Source organism: Dama dama, chromosome 9 (genome assembly GCF_033118175.1).
Source record: "Dama dama isolate Ldn47 chromosome 9, ASM3311817v1, whole genome shotgun sequence".
Classification (NCBI taxonomy): domain Eukaryota; kingdom Metazoa; phylum Chordata; class Mammalia; order Artiodactyla; family Cervidae; genus Dama; species Dama dama.
Window position 1 is genome coordinate 81,202,491 of NC_083689.1, and position 15,685 is coordinate 81,218,175.

Sequence of the window (15,685 nt, forward strand, 5' to 3'; positions counted from 1 at the left end):
AAATCTTTAGCAATCCAGATCCTTGGGCTCACTTCAGTGCTGGAAAAAAAAAGAAAAAAAAAAAAAAAAAAGACACAGGCACACATAGTTGCTTTTTGTCTTTTAGTATAAAACTGGGGAGTCTGCTAACTGGGGGATAGCTGAAGCAAGAGTTTAAAAGACCAATAATTGTTGACTAATGGTGCCACAGTGGTAGTTCCAATATGCCAGTTAATGCATATTGTCTCCCTGCATGAAACCTGATCAAAAAGCTTTAAAGCTGCTGGGCCCCTACCGTTTGTGAAAGAAAACACAGGGAACCCAAGACCTCGGAAGGAGGGGTGATTTGGACACATTGACTCTCTGGGCAAGACCTCATTTATAAAAAGATTAAAAAAGAAAAAAAAGAGGCACCATCTTCGAAATGCACTGCTTTGCAAACAGCCCATGATTTGTAAATGATCTGTAAGGTAACTATTTGAAGTGACAAAAAGGCTAGCAAAAAATAAGCAAAACAAAGCCAGCTTTTCTTTCTCCTCTCTGTATTTGAAAACCTCCCTATTAAAAGAAGACAATATGCAACTGCAAACATGGATCAGGCTCATTAGGAAGAAAGAAAATTGTTTGAAATAAACCTCAAAGAAAAAGAAAAAAGCTGTCATTTTCTTTAAGGACACTATTATGTTCTTATTGACAAGACAAAAGAGTAATAAAGTTAAACTAGGAGCTTGATAGTTTTGGTTGGAGGGAAATAGAACAACCTTTGCTATTAAAAAAGAAGAAAGAAAGAAAAGATCTTTTAATCAGCCTCTACGGAAGCGATGACTACTGACCTTCTCTTCATTGAGAGCTTTCTTGAGTCTGTTCCAGGGGCAAAATTATTAGCTCATTGATACAGTCCAGGAATTTTAAAACTCATAGGAAGCTTGAATCATCATTATGTGAGAGTATCTTATTTTCTAATTGGAGGGATTGGTGTCTAAAGCACTTAAGTGACTTGCCCACGCTCACCCAGCTTTTGAATTTCAAGGTTAAATTCTAGAAATCGGCAGGAATGGAAACTTATTTTCTCCAGATATAGAATCTGTTTGTTCTGTCTTATTGGGAAGGCATCACACTAAAAACAAATTCATGGTGATTATTCTGAAATCAATCCAGAGGCATGGTCAGGGATTTTGAGCATACCCGTTAAAGACCTATAGTTCTCTTCCTAATCTGGACTAAGCATCGAACAGTGGAAGAGGGGACCCCCAGCCCTCCTCCCCATGGCACGCAGTGACAAGCGCTTTGTACCCATGTGCTCTCCTCGTTGGAACAGAAGCAGTGCCTGTCTGGCCCCTGTTGTGAGTAGAATGAAGCATGAAGACCCCACCGGCCATGAGTGAGTTATGGAACTCTCCAAACAGCAGTGAGAGGGACTGGACACCTTGGAAGTGACAAGCTTTCCCTGGTAATATATAGTAGGAGTTCAGAAAAAGGAAAATGCAATCATTTCTTAAATACTTTGGGCCATTTTCCCCTCTTCCTCCCCTCCCTGAGAAGTCTGGACACGTTTTTATTTGTAAAGGTGCATTGTGACATTTTATATCATTCCCTCCACCTATTAATAGCTCTGGCCGCCCCAGGTGTTCATTTTCAAGACGCCCTCAGAGAAGGAGGACTTCTGGCAGCCACTCCACAGCTGACAGCTTCGGGGAAATGGCAGGTTTTAATTGATGTATTGTGGGCACTGTACTTTCTCTATCTCTCTCTTTAAAAAAAAAAAAAAAAGTGTGATGGGTTTCGTATCCTCCTAGGACCTATAGATTTTAATGTCAATTATTCCTCTTTTATTGGAACTTGTATGTTTGTGGCTGACTGATGGTGTTCCAGGCACCTTTTTGTCTCCGTGTGACACCAGACACCCGTGTCAGCTTCACCCGTGTCTCTTTGAACACCTTTCTGGACAGGTAACAGCCAGCAGCCCCCGTACAGATTCTCATCAGATCAGCAAGTCGTCCAGAGGACTTCTTAAATTAGCTGCCTGCCGTTAGTTAGTAATTACAATGAGATGAAATTGGAAAGGGTGGCTGGAAGGCAGGAATAGGAAGTACCAGAATTTCTCATTTCAAAACCCAGTCCTGGCGGCAGCTCTCTGAGTTCCCCTGAGGGAGCCCACATTCCCCAGGCCAACAGTTGCGTGGACATTGGCTCCAGGAGCCATTCCCTAGTATCCTGGCTGGCTGCCTACTCTATGATGGAATGAGGGTATTTCCCAAGAGTTTCAAAGAATGCCAGCACCACCATCACTTTGCCCAGCAAAGCCACCGCCTTTATATCAGCTTCTGCATCAAGCTCCATCTGGGACCCTTCCCCAAATAGCGAATACAAGGAGATTTCTTACTTCCTCAATTTCCCTCAGCACTCTTATAGAACTTTAAAAAAGTAAAAGAAAAAAAAACACTTTGCTATATAAATTATATACCATAAAATTTATCCATGAGTATACAATTTATGATTTTTTTGTCAAATTCATAGAGTTGTACAGCCATCAACATGCTCTAGTTTTAGGACATTTCTACCATTCAGAAATTCCCTTCTGCTCATTTCCTGGTAATCTACACTTCCACTTTCAGCCCTCAGTCAGCACTAACCTACCTTTTGTCTCAATGAGTGTGCCTTTTCTGGACATTTCTTACCAATGGAATTATATAACATGTAGCATGATGTTTTTGAGGTTCATCCATGTTGTAGCATGTACCAGTAGTTCAGTCCTTTCTGTGACTGAATAGTATTCTGTGGGCACAAATGTATCACCCTATCTGCATCCATCCACCCACCGGTTGATGGATATTTGGATTATTTCTAGTTGTGCGCCATTATGCTTTTATGAACATTTGTATGCATTTCTTCACATGGACCTCTTAACTGCCACTTATTGAATGCTCATGTGCTCCAAGCTATGCTCATCAGTTTCAGTGCATCTTTTTGAGACTTCACAACTGATAATACAAGAATTTTAATCAGGAAACTGAGACTTAGAAAAGCATGCTAACTTGGAAAGAATGTTTCTGGGGCCAAAATTCAAATTATGCTCCTTCCACCATGCCTGGCAGCCTCTCTACCTCTCTAAAAGCAGGCATTTACACTGCACTTTCCACCACAAACCCCATTGCCCGCCCTCTAGCCACATCAAAAGTCCCCAGTGTAGCCACTTTAAATGGATTTGAGGTTTGCAAATTTGCCCTAGGATTCTCTCACATAAAAATATAATCATCTGAATTTTAGCAGGTCACTTCCAACTCAGTTTTAACATTGATACATAGACCCGTGCAAGTGTATCAATTTTCTATCTTATGCTTAGCACAGGATAGGCAGTGTGAGAGTTCAAAGGACAAATGACAAACAACACGGCCCCTTGAGAGCTGTATGATGGAAGCGCAGACTCATAACCGCTCATCTAAGGAATGTAGAATCAACTACACACGTACTGAGAGCTTTGATTCGTTAAAAACCTTTGCTAATATTCAGACCACTTACAACTCGTATGGCACCTGCCTATTTCCTTCTTGAGTTATGTGGCCACTGTGGAGGTAAATTACTAATGTATAATATAAAGAGGGCTGGACTCGATGCAATTAGTGAGCTGCTCAGAAGATATTCTGTGGAAACATAGAGACGTTAACATCATCTATGTTATTGATGAGGCAGTTTATTTTTTCGTGTTTCCCAGTTAGATAATTAGATAATCTACAGCTTCCCCCTAGAGATTGTATTCATATATACACGTTTGCACATGTGTGCATGTGTGCACACATACACGGAGTGGAGGTGGAAGAGGACTATATATTTTTTTTCTTTCATACATCCCATAAATCTTTATGAAATACCCATAGTGTTCCAGGTCGAGTGTGAGGCATGCAGGTTTTAGCAGGGAGCAAAACTAGAGTTCCCTGACCTCTGAGAGCTTACAGTATTACAAGGAACGTGAAGGTTATAGATTAAACATTTGTGCCTTCCCCCCCAACCAAAAAATATCCATGTGTTGAATCCCTAATCCTCAATATGATGGCAATTGGAGGTAAGGCCTTTGGGAGGTGATTAGGTTTAGATGAGCTCATGAGGGTGGAGCCTCCATAATGGGGTAGTGCCCTTATAAGGGGATGAAGAGACCAGAACTCAGCTGTCCCTCTCTTCACGGTGTGAGGCCAAGATGGGAAGGCACTTTAGAAGCAGGTGCTGAGTTCACTGGAGCCGAACGGAGTTCACCTGAGTTCACTGCTGGCATCCTGTCTCACACTTCCAGTCTCCACAACTGTGAGAAGTGAAGGTCAGTGGTTTGAGCTACCCAGTTTTGGGTATCTGTTATAGCAGCCTGAGCTGCCAAAAACCATGGGTATTCAATAAATAGATAAATTACTGAAATCATGGGAAAAGCCATGAAGAAACAGAGTATGTCAAGAGGACATGTCTGTCAAGGGCAGAAGACAGTGGGCTTATGCTCAAATTTGCATTAAAATAAAATGAATAACTAACCAAAACAAAAAAATCAGAACACCACCTCTCTAGGCAATGTATGAAGAAATAGCAGGAAGCAAGTGATACATCCCAGTGGCTTTGAATATGGGCCTGGCAGGAAAAATGGAGAGAAATAGTCACATTTAAAAATGTAAAACCTTTCCTTCTGTGTCTTTTTTAATAAATATTCTGCAAATCTTCCGTAAAGATTGGCAATTTCTCTATCAAGCCTGGGTAACGTTAATATATCAATTCTCCATTTTCCCTGCCTACGTTAGTGATAACATATCTTTCATTAACCTATGCTGAAAGAGCTATTTCTATTCTAAAAATCTATTTATGTTCCCCTATAACTTTCTCAAAGATATGCCTCTGGGCTGTAAAACCTCAAGCTTATAATTCAGCTGAAATGTGAATACTTTTGCCAAATTTCAGTAACATCAGTTGGGCCTTTTCTGACTCATTTCATCATGAGGATGTCTTCCCTTTGGGGGGGGGGGAATATCGTCTTTTATTTGAAGGGTTTAAAAACTGAATTTGCTTCTTGGTTACTTGCTGTAGATTTGGTCTTCAATGTCAGCCGTATCCTATGACTTTTATTTTCAACTATTTCATGAATTAGAAAAACAACAGGTGGTTCTAGTTCTGAAGTTTCTTTTAATAAATGTAGGTTCCTGTTCTTTGTTTTTACAATCTTAAGTGACATACTACATTTTATTTCAGATGCTCTTCTCTGTACATCCTCAGTCTTTTTCACAGTTCTTAAAAAGCTTCTCTGGCTAAATCTTGTTACTTTCCAGTTGTCAGAAACCTTTAGTTATGTGATCATTTTTTCCTTAAAGATTTCTAGAATAAAAGTATAGTTTCACCTTTTATCATCTCCCTATTCCAGAGAATTCCTTTTTGAAAATTTACTACCCTCTACTACTTCCTGTTGTAGAATTGGTTGTCTGTATTTCTTCTAGTTGCCTGTAGTCATTAACAGAATTTTTATCCATTAGGAAAAATCTGTAGAATTCTTCCCACTGCACACTTAAATTATTTTATGGTATATATTGAGAAGCTTTTGTAATTCCATTATGTTTCATTGATACCTATTTAAGGTGTTGATGTATAAAGATATTTCAATTTGTGAAAAGCTGCTGGTTTTTCATTAAGAACAATTCACGTTTTTGTGTGTGTGTGTATTTATTTCCATTTTTTAAGAGGAATCAAACATAGTGATTTCATTACATGTCTATTGAAATTGAGTGTTACCTTGATTGTAACAATAGAGAAACTGAGGCAAAAGTGAAAAAAAAATTGTAATTTAAAACAAGAAGTATGCAAGGTGTTTATACTAAGAACTGACAGGAATAGGGTGATAAATAAGACATGATTGCTGTCTTTAAAAACTTGCACTTGAGTAGGTTAGGGCAAAAAAAAAAAATGTTCAGGTATTCATAATTAGAAGAACAGAAGGAAATAAAAGGTGAAGGGAAAGGGAGAGATGTTTATTTGGCTTAGCTGTGGTACGTGGAATCTTCGAGCTTTGTTATGGTATGCAGGATCTATAATTGTGGCATGGGGGTTCTTTTTGCAGGATCTTTAGTTTTTGCATGCTAGCACCTAATCATGGCAGGGAGATCTTGTTCCTTGACCAGGAGTTGAGCTGGACCTCCTACATTGAGAGTGCAGAGTCTTAGCCACTAGACCACCAGAGAAGTCCCAAAAGTGAGATTTGTAAAGTAGCTCTACAAATTCAACACTTGAGTCTTTATGACCCACATGTTCCAGTCAGCATGAGAGGAGGGGGCAGCTCAGTAAGAGGAGCTGGTGACTTGTATTAGCATTTGATATCTTTCTTTTCTGAGCGGGTATCTTTGTTTTTTACCCTGAATCTCTTAGACCATCCAATAAGGATATCAATCCCCACCCCTTTTATGAAGAAGGAAATTCAGGGACAAAATTGGGATCCAGAACTGACTTGATCACTTGCTACAATGCCCATTCTGGTAAAATCATTGTCATCTGAATGATCTCCCTTTTCCTTTCATCAGGTATAGCAGACTTTGGTCAAAAGTAATGGAGATGATTTTTTTTAAGTAAAAAGACATAAGGGGCTTCTTTGCAGGATTGGTTCATTATTCAAGGGGAAAGTTATCAATCTTCTGGAGAATTCTAAAGAAGGAAGGATCCAGCCAAGGGGCAAGTTTATTTACATGCTAAACTGACCTTAAAATCCCTAACAGAGAACTGGCACAGCATAGGTGCTCAGTTCAGTCGCTCAGTTGTGTCTGACTCTTTGTGACCCCATGGACTGTAGCACACCAGGCCTCCCTGTCCATCACTAACTCCCAGAGTTTACTCAAACTCATGTCCATTGAGTCGGTGATGCCATCCAACCATCTCATCTTCTGTCGTCCCCTTCTCCTGCCTTCAATCTTTCCCAACATCAGGGTCTTTTCAAATGACTTAGTTCTTCGCATCAGGTGGCTAAAGTATTGGAGTTTCAGCTTCAACATCAGCCCTTCCAATGAACACCCAGGACTGATCTCCTTCAGGATGGACTGGTTGGATCTCCTTGTAGTTGAAGGGACTCTCAAGAGTCTTCTCCAACACCACAGTTCAAAAGCATCAATTCTTCGGCACTCAGCTTTCTTTATAGTCCAACTCTCACATCTGTACATGACTACTGGAAAAACCATAGCTTTGACTAGATGGACCTTTGCTGGCAAAGTACTGTCTCTGCTTTTTAATATGCTGTCTAGGTTTGTCATAGCTTTCCTTCTAAGGAGCAAGCATCTTTTAATTTCATGGCTGCAGTCACCATCTGCAGTGATTTGGGATAGGTGCTCAGTGAATGTAATTTCTCCATCCCTCTCCCCCTGCTCTGGCCCCAGGATGGGTTTGCCCTGTATATTCCATTTGGTGTCCAATAAACATGCTTAGAGCCTCAAGGACTTTAGTAACATCTCAGGGTTTGGGAGTTCGATTATCAAAACAACATCTTTCTCCTTGACTCCTGATGTGCTGAGTAATTCTTGATGGTAGCTTTGCCCTTGACATCCAGCAATGGCCCTCTTCTTTTCACCTCCAGCATTCTCTGAAGTTGTGAGTCTGATTATAAAGGGGATGAGTGTGTGTGGTGACCTAACGCTTTCTGCTGGGGTGATCTGCTTGACATACCATAGAGGCAGCTAATCACAGATGGGCACCTGGGATCTTGAAACCATGTGATATTAAAGTAATATACCTACATTTAAATCTTTTCTCTAGACCTTGGGAGTCTTTTTTGAATATTAAGCTCATTACCCAGCCTGGGTTTGTTTTTTGTTTTTTTTAAGTAAAAATGATGTGGGTGGCTGATTCAACGTTATGGTAGATTCTAACTTCCACTCCCCTCCAGAAATATGTCTGGACTGGTATTTTATTTCCAGGAGGAAGATAGAAACCCTCCTTCTGTGGTATGGCTCTTCAGAAGGTCTCTGAGAACTTAGGATTTAACATTTTCTGATGCAATTATATCATATTCCACCAGTGTTTCAAAAATTATGCTTTGGGAAGGTCTTAGAGAAGATTTATAGGATAGGACAGCAGTATGTAACATGGAGGGAACCTGACTTGAATATGATATCAAAGAAAGGCTTCCCTAAAGAAGTAGACTGATTAATAGCAAGTAACCAGAGGAGGGGATGAGGGTGGGAGGGAGAGGAGGAATATATGTGGAGTGGGAGTAACAGAGTGAGTTCCAGGAGTGAAAGGATAAGGTTACTGGGGCAGAGAGGGAGCAGGAAAGAGGCGTGAAACAGATGGTAAGAAATGGGAAAGGTCTGGATCCAGCAAGGATTCCTGGGTCATCTTAAAGGGGTGTGGACTCCATCCATCGAAAACTGGGAAGCCAGTGAAGGATTTTGAAGGAGGGGTTATAATGATGAGATTTGTCTTTAAAAGATCATTTTGCCTACCATGTGAATAAAGAGTTAGAGGGAAGAGCAAGAGTGACATGGAGAGAACCAACAGGAGGTGGTCATACTGTGAAAGATGCAATCATGGCAGAGAACAGCATGATAACGTGTCCCTTTGCCTCGCAAGTTCACAGAAGAGTAAGGAAGTGAACATACGTACCCATGTCATCATGCAGTATGTAATGTGCCACAGGAATTAAGCAAAATAAAATGAGAAAAGGGAAAAGCCCCTTTTAGCAGCGAAAAATAAGGGAAATATCTTCTTATGTGTTGAACAGCAAATCCTGTGACCTGAGGTTTGTTTGTTTTGTTTTTTGCTTTTCTGCTCTTGTTTTGATTTTAGTTACAACTGCCTCCAGGAAAAGAAATTACTTTAAAAGTAGCATTCCCACTGTTTCCGTTGTTTTTAAAGCTACAGCATACACACATTTTATATTCAGTTTCACATTATCTTTGGCAGGCAGTGGAAAGCAGGTTTTGGTTAATTTCCTTTTGGAAAGGAGTAGGTGAGTTTCCCATTCCTTGTCCAGGTCATCTGTCTGTCAGTACAGTCGGGTAGGTTTAGAGACAGATCTTCTCTTTGTAGAACAGGGGTCTTGCCAAGCCCTTCGGCCATGGATCAGTACCAGTCCCTGGCCTGTTAGGAACCGGGTTGAAAGTGGGAGGTAAACAGTGAGCGAGCCAGCTAGGCTTCATCTGTATTTACAGCCATTCCCCATCGCTTGCATTATTACCTGAGCTCTGCCTCCTGTCAGATCAGTGGTGGCATCAGATTCTCATAGGAACACAGCACATTTCAGGTGTCACTGTCTCCCATCACCCCCAGATGGGGCCATCTAGTTGCAGGGAAACAGGCTCAGGGCTCCCACTGATTCCACATTATGGTGAGTTGTAGAATTGTTTCGTTATGTATCACAGTGTGATAATAATAGAAATAAAGTGCACAGTAAATGTAATGCACTTGACTCATCCTTAAACCATCCCCTCTCCTCAGTCCATGGAAAAATTGTCTCACAAAACCAGTCCCTGATGGCAAAAAGGTTGGGGACCACTGCTACAGAGGGCATATTGCTACCAAGTCAAGAATGTGGGCACGCAGACAAATGGAAGGGATAGTATGCTTTTACCCTGAGAAATCTGAAAGAGATTGCAGGTAGAAAGACCTGTACAATGTTCTGCTATAGCTCTCGGGGTCCCTTCTTGAAACAACCCTCTGAAACTCCGTTCTGCTTTTCATTCCTCAATTCCCAACGTCTACATCCAGATCTCTTGCACTGGGGACGGCCAATCAAGTGCACTGATTTGCTGTAATGGAAAAGCTACCAAACTCCACTGGTGAATCTCTTTGGGAAAGAAATAGGCTAGGTTTTCCTGAGCTCATGAGAAAGAAAACTTCCGTTTGGCCATATAGAAAGGCATTGGGAAAGTTCTTGCTCATGATTTCATATTGGCTTAACTTTCAGCTCCATCTGAATGTGAGCTTGGGTAAATCATTTAAGCTCTCTGTGTTTCTTTGGAAAAATAAGATGGTTAGGCTGACTGATCATTCAGGTGTTTTTGACTCTTTAGTTCCAGATATATTTCCATCCAGGAGAGCTGTGAACTAATTTTTCAGAAGGTTCTTTAGCCTCAGGATAATTGCAAATGTTTAGTTATATGGGTCTATACACCAGAGAGTGCTTGACTCTATGTATGCTTCACACTGATGGCAGAGGAAAAAAGGAGAGAATTCCTTTAGTCCTCTTAAAGTATCTGAAAAATGCATTTGGGCCAAGAGGGTGGGCGGCTCTTTGAATATGAATTTTGACTGTGCCTGGTGGTTTGTAAGATTGAAGAAATGGCATATCTGGGCTAAGGAAGATTAAAACATCTCCCATGGTTTGCACTCTGAGACCACACCCAGAAAATTCTGTTCTGTATGATATGATGCAATTTAAAGATGCTGACAAATGTGAATAAAACATGATAAAGATGAAGAAAAATCCGGGAAAATTGCCATATAAGGAGAAGCTGTTAAAAGTGGGAAAGGCTTGTTCTTGAAGACCTAGGGATACATTACAGCTGTCTCAAATATTGTGTAGAACTGTCAGGGGAAGAGAAATGAGACTTACTCTGCTCTGCCTTTCCTGTTAGGCTTGGGATAAATCAATGGAAATTTCAGGGAGCTTAATTTGGGCTTGGTGTGGAGAAGAAATTTCTGACAGCATCTAACCAAGAATGGAAGGGGACCTAGTTTGTCTTGCATGGGGGAGTAGTGAGCAAGACACCGGATATTAACAATACTGATCATAAGAGGCAGTGATTCAAGTATTTTTGCATGTATTAACTCAATCTTTATAACATTGCTTTGACATAAGTTTTTTGTTATTTTTTTTTATCATTCCCATAGTACGGATGGAAAAACTGAGGCACAGTATGGCCAAGCCACTTGTCTAAAGTCACACAATTAGTAGGTGACAAAACTGGAATTAGACCTGTCAGTCTGATGGTAGAGTCCCCAGGCTTACCTGTGCTGCTATATCGCTTATAGGTGGGCATCACTTGGAGAATCTGTGGATATATTTCTGCCCTGAGTTTACAAGATGTTTAAAGTGTCCACAAGTGGGAGCGCATTCCGTGGTGGTACATCACACGTTCAGAGGTGCCCTTCTGCTTGGGCACCCAGAGCCCTTGGGCTTGAACCTCCATGCCCAGGTGGTCGTTCTTCTGTAGGTACACGTAGCCATTCACCTCCCTTCCCCACGCCGTCTGGAGTTGGACTTCACTGTTTCTTGGTAGAATTTTCTTTGTCTGCCATATCGACGTCATCCACTTCAGCAGCCATGCCATGCCATTCCTTTACAAAAGTAAAAAAACATATCCCAAAATATTGCAGAGAGAAACAACCCTGCTGTCTGGGTGCACGAGCTACATCTCAGCCTTTCTCCCAGACATGTGGAGAGCTGTGTGGCGCCTTCTGTCCCAGAGACTGTGCCTGATAGGGATGTTTGCGGGACGTCTTGCCTTAGGACCTGTTGACAGCTAGGAATCACGAGACAGGGGAAGTACTTTCTAGTACAGAAAGGAGAGCGAGAGAATCCCTTTTGGACCTGGTAAGATCTAGCTAAAGGTAACTGACCAAGAAGGAGAGCCGACCCCACTCCACATACAGGTGCTTTAAAAGAATTTGACAACAGGTAGTTACTGTAGAAGTATGCCCTGCTGTCAATCACATTTCCTCCTTGTGGATTTGAACGCTTGTTTTACTTGAGGGAAGATGATACGTGAACATTTTATGGCATCCATTAACAGGAATGTGCGCATGGTCTCAAATAAGGGTTTCCAGCCTTCTGAAACCAATTACTTCTGCCTAAGTAGAAATGCCAAAGCAGAGAGATGTCAGCAACTAAGAGAATAATTGTTTTAAATAATAATAAATACACCCAACGATGCCTTACAACAACTGCAGTTGTACATGCACACACAGATACACACACACACACACACACACAAACCTTTTTAAGAGATATTTTTAAAAGTCTGTGTCAAACAACGTTAACCCAGAGAGATGCAGAAATGTCAGACACATTACATGGGCAGGACTTGCAGTTGGCATTTGGCTGCCAGCGGGGGAGGCGTCTCCTGCTACTAATTCCTCAGGAACCTCATGCTGTGTCTGTCTACAGGGAAGGGAGAGAAAAGGGAGGAGGGGGAGAGCAGACAGTGGGATGATGTTTTTCCCTCGCAGCTGGAGAAGACCTCAGCTGTGGCAGGCTGGGACTGCTGGCGATTTTCTGTAGTTAGAGGGGACCGCCGAAGGACTGGCAGCCCGTTCCCAGCATATGCCAATGGTGAGCCAGTCTCTGCTGATCATCAGCGTGGCTGGCACAATTGAGTGCAAGCCAGACCACCTCTCATGGAGACACGGCCGTGCCTCACCCCTGCCCGCGAGCCCTCTCCGTGGGAAGGTGGTGATGGAGTCTCTGGGTAAGGATATCGGATGTGATGTGCATGCAGATGGGGCTCCACAAGGACCTTTCCGAATGGACAGGGGAGCTGGACCATCTCCTTGAACCCTTCAGTGGGTGTGGAGGGAAGGACGGGTGACAGTGAAACTGCTTCTGCCCACAGCTCTCTTAGAGTAGCCACGGCCTCTTGCCACCAAGTGTAATTTCTAATTCCTATCAGCCTGTGGGTCTGCAGGTTTTTTTCCTGTGACCTCCATGATGACTGCCAGGTACGGCATCAGAAAAAGATGCTGTGAACGTAGATATAAAATGGGATCGACTAACTGTAAACATGTGTTGAGTCAAGCATCTTAGGTCTGTTGCCGAAATAGACTTTCGGGGGACTCTCTACATCTGTCACATTCTTTCACCCTCCGGAGACCTCTTTGTGGGAGTTCTCTGTGCACTGATTGGCTTCACCCTTGATTTTGGCTCTGTGTCAAGGCATTTTTAAAAAACAGCCAAAAAGGGAGAGAGGGGAACTGATTGATTCTAGTATCCAAACTTTTCTTCGAAACATGGATGATTCTTGCGATCTGGATCTGGTATTTAGTATGCTGAACAGATTTTTAAGAAATTCCTGGTGTCTTCCCCTGCAGGTACTGAGTCTGTTGATGCGTCTTCAGGTGTACCGTTTGCCTTCAAAGAGCACACTGCTGTCACAGCAGTTTAAATAAAGTCAGAATAATCCCTTGCTTTTCAGGGCAGTCTGTGTTTTACAGAGTTCTCTCACTTCTCTTATCAAATTGATCTCATTTTATCAGTACATCAACCCTGTGTGGTAGGCATTACGATTTTTATCAGCTCCATTTTGCAAAAGAGGAAATTAAGGACAAAGGACTCTTCCAAGGTCATACAGCTACTAAGCAGATGTGTTGATATTTTAGCCCACTCCATGCCTCAGGCTTTGAGTTGTAGTTGGTAGAGACACAAACACACAAACATAGATTCCTGCTCCCTTAGTGTCGCACATATTTGCCGTTTTCCTTGTTTGACCTGCTTTCTGCTCTTCGCGTCACAGTAAGGACAGGTGTGGAGTAGAACAAGTTCAGTTTGAGTGTGTGCTGCCTCCCTAGCCTCAGGGGTGCACACATGTATTCACGTGCGTACACACACATGCCCACACTTTGCTTCCTAGATCTAGGGGCCCTGAGATACTATGAATTTCCTCTCATTAAAGAAGCAAATCGTTAGCAAATCTGATAGGAGGTTAATATTCCCTATCATGAGTCTAGAGAAAACAAAAGGCTGATTCGGTAATAGTGTGATTTCACTGAGATTTGTTTGAGTAGAAGGAATTAGGGAAAGCTGAGGGGAATGCCAGTATCCTTCAGATCATCACACATAGGGTCCCGCAGCCTGTGAGAACAAGCAGGTGTGTTCCCAGCAGCTGGAGAATGGAGTTTAGTCCTCTGTCAAGAACTGGCCAGCCAGAGTCCTTGAGAGCTAAGACCCACTCATGAAGTACATTCTAGGAATCCTTTCTTTGTGTGTGTGGTTTTTCTTTCTTTTTTTTTTGGACTGCATTTTGTGGCATGTGGAATCTTAGTTCCCCCACCAGGGATCTAACCTGTGTCCCCTGCAGTGGAAGCATGGTATCCTAACCACTGACCACCAGGGAATTCCCTAGAAGCACTTCTTTCCCCTAATTTATTTATTTTTTATTGGAGGATGATTACTTTATAATATTGTGTTGGTTTCTGCCATATAAGAACATGCATCAGCCACAGGTACACATAATGTCCCCTCCCTCTTGAACTTCTTCCCACCCCATCCCACTTCTTTAGGTTGTCACAGAGCACCAGGTTTGAGCTCCTTGAATCATTACAGCAAATTCCCACTGGCTACCTATTTTACATATATGGTCATGTATGCATTTTCCTGCTACCCTCTCAATTCATCCCACCCTCTCCCTCCCCCACTGTGTCTACAAGTCTGCTCTCTGTGTTTGTGTTGCTTCCTTGCAAATAGGTTCATCAGTACCATCTTTCTAGGTTCCATATATTTGCATTAATATACTATATGTTAATGGTATTTGGTTGAACCGCATAGGATTCAGGCGGATACGAGCCTCTCCTCCCAACAACTCCCTTCATCTGCTGCCTCCCAGTGTCTGCATTCAGGCCCAACAGCCTGTGTCCACTGGTTCTTTTTGAGAACCCAGGGATGGAGCTTGATACAGGCTCCCACCAGAGGGGGCAGGATCTCTCTGCAGGTTTACCAAGTATGTAGTACCCTTAGGTACCTTTGCTTCCACTGCGGAAAGAGAATGAGGGATTTCGCATTACGCTGCCGCCTTTGTCATGACAATTTCGTATTCTCAAGCCACCTTCTTAGATCACTGAACAATGCCCAGGTTACTTTCTGGAGCAGACAGATGCCCTCCCAGCTCAGCCACAGTCTGCCTTCTTGCTTCCATCCACTTGCACATGTAGAAATGATGTGGAATATCACCCGAGTTGGTGGGGGCTGTCTTTTCAACTTTTTTTTTTTGAAGTTATTCTTTAAAAAAATCTCTTGAGACATAGGTGGAGGTTGGATTCATCAAATCTTAAAATGTCAGAGCTGGAAGGCAGCATAAATTGCATGTGGTCCAATTGTCTCATTATAATGATGAAGAAATCAAGTCCCAGGGAGGTTGAGGTTTGTCCCAGTTTATCACGATAATGACTGTGTTCCATATTTTCCATTTGTCCTTCACGTGCTCCTCCAGCTCTCAGGACCCCGCTCTCCATCCTGAGAGCTGACCACATGGGCTGCATCAGTGGGTGCCCTTGTCCTCTGGCTGCCAACTGTTTACTCAGTGGGAACAGATCAGAGGATGGAGGAAAGGGAAGCACGTCCTTATCACCAGCTTCCTCTTTGTCATGGGGCCAGGGGCTGGCTATTTCTCTGTCCCCAAGATGCCAGTCCTCTCGGGTGGCCCACCCCATGTAGTGTTCTCCTCCTGATTCTCCTCCTCACTCCTGCCCCTTACTCCTTGATGATGCTGGCAGCTTCCCTCTTTGGCCAGCCTGGGAACACTGCGCCAACCCTCCTGTTTTCCCTGAAGCCCAACCACGACTTCTCAAATAGTCTACTTAGTAAACTCCTCACGTGACTCGGCACAGTGGCAGCTCCAACGAACATCACAACCCAGCTGGTTCTCCTTCTCCTGACCCCTACTTTGTTAGTCTTTGAACCTTGCTGCTTTTGTGATGGATAGCTTCATACTTGGCACACATACATCATCTCTTAGAAAGACATATTGCTAGTTGCTGTGAAAAGTATTAGCGT

At 42.6% G+C, this 15,685-nt stretch overlaps 1 protein-coding gene across 5 annotated transcripts in view; it reads left to right on the forward strand.

Annotated features, from left to right (window-relative positions):
• The window catches only part of TENM2 (teneurin transmembrane protein 2), a 1,030,924-nt gene that overhangs the window by 478,276 nt on the left and 536,963 nt on the right, over positions 1-15,685 (forward strand). Inside the window, exon 1 of one of the 5 annotated variants that reach the window (XM_061149492.1) lies at positions 12,251-12,389. The exons of the other annotated variants lie outside the window; for them this stretch is intronic. Within the exon in view, the coding sequence (XP_061005475.1) occupies positions 12,251-12,389 (139 nt within the window). Of the gene's footprint in view, positions 1-12,250; positions 12,390-15,685 lie in introns of those variants that run through there. 5 annotated transcript variants of the gene reach the window in all.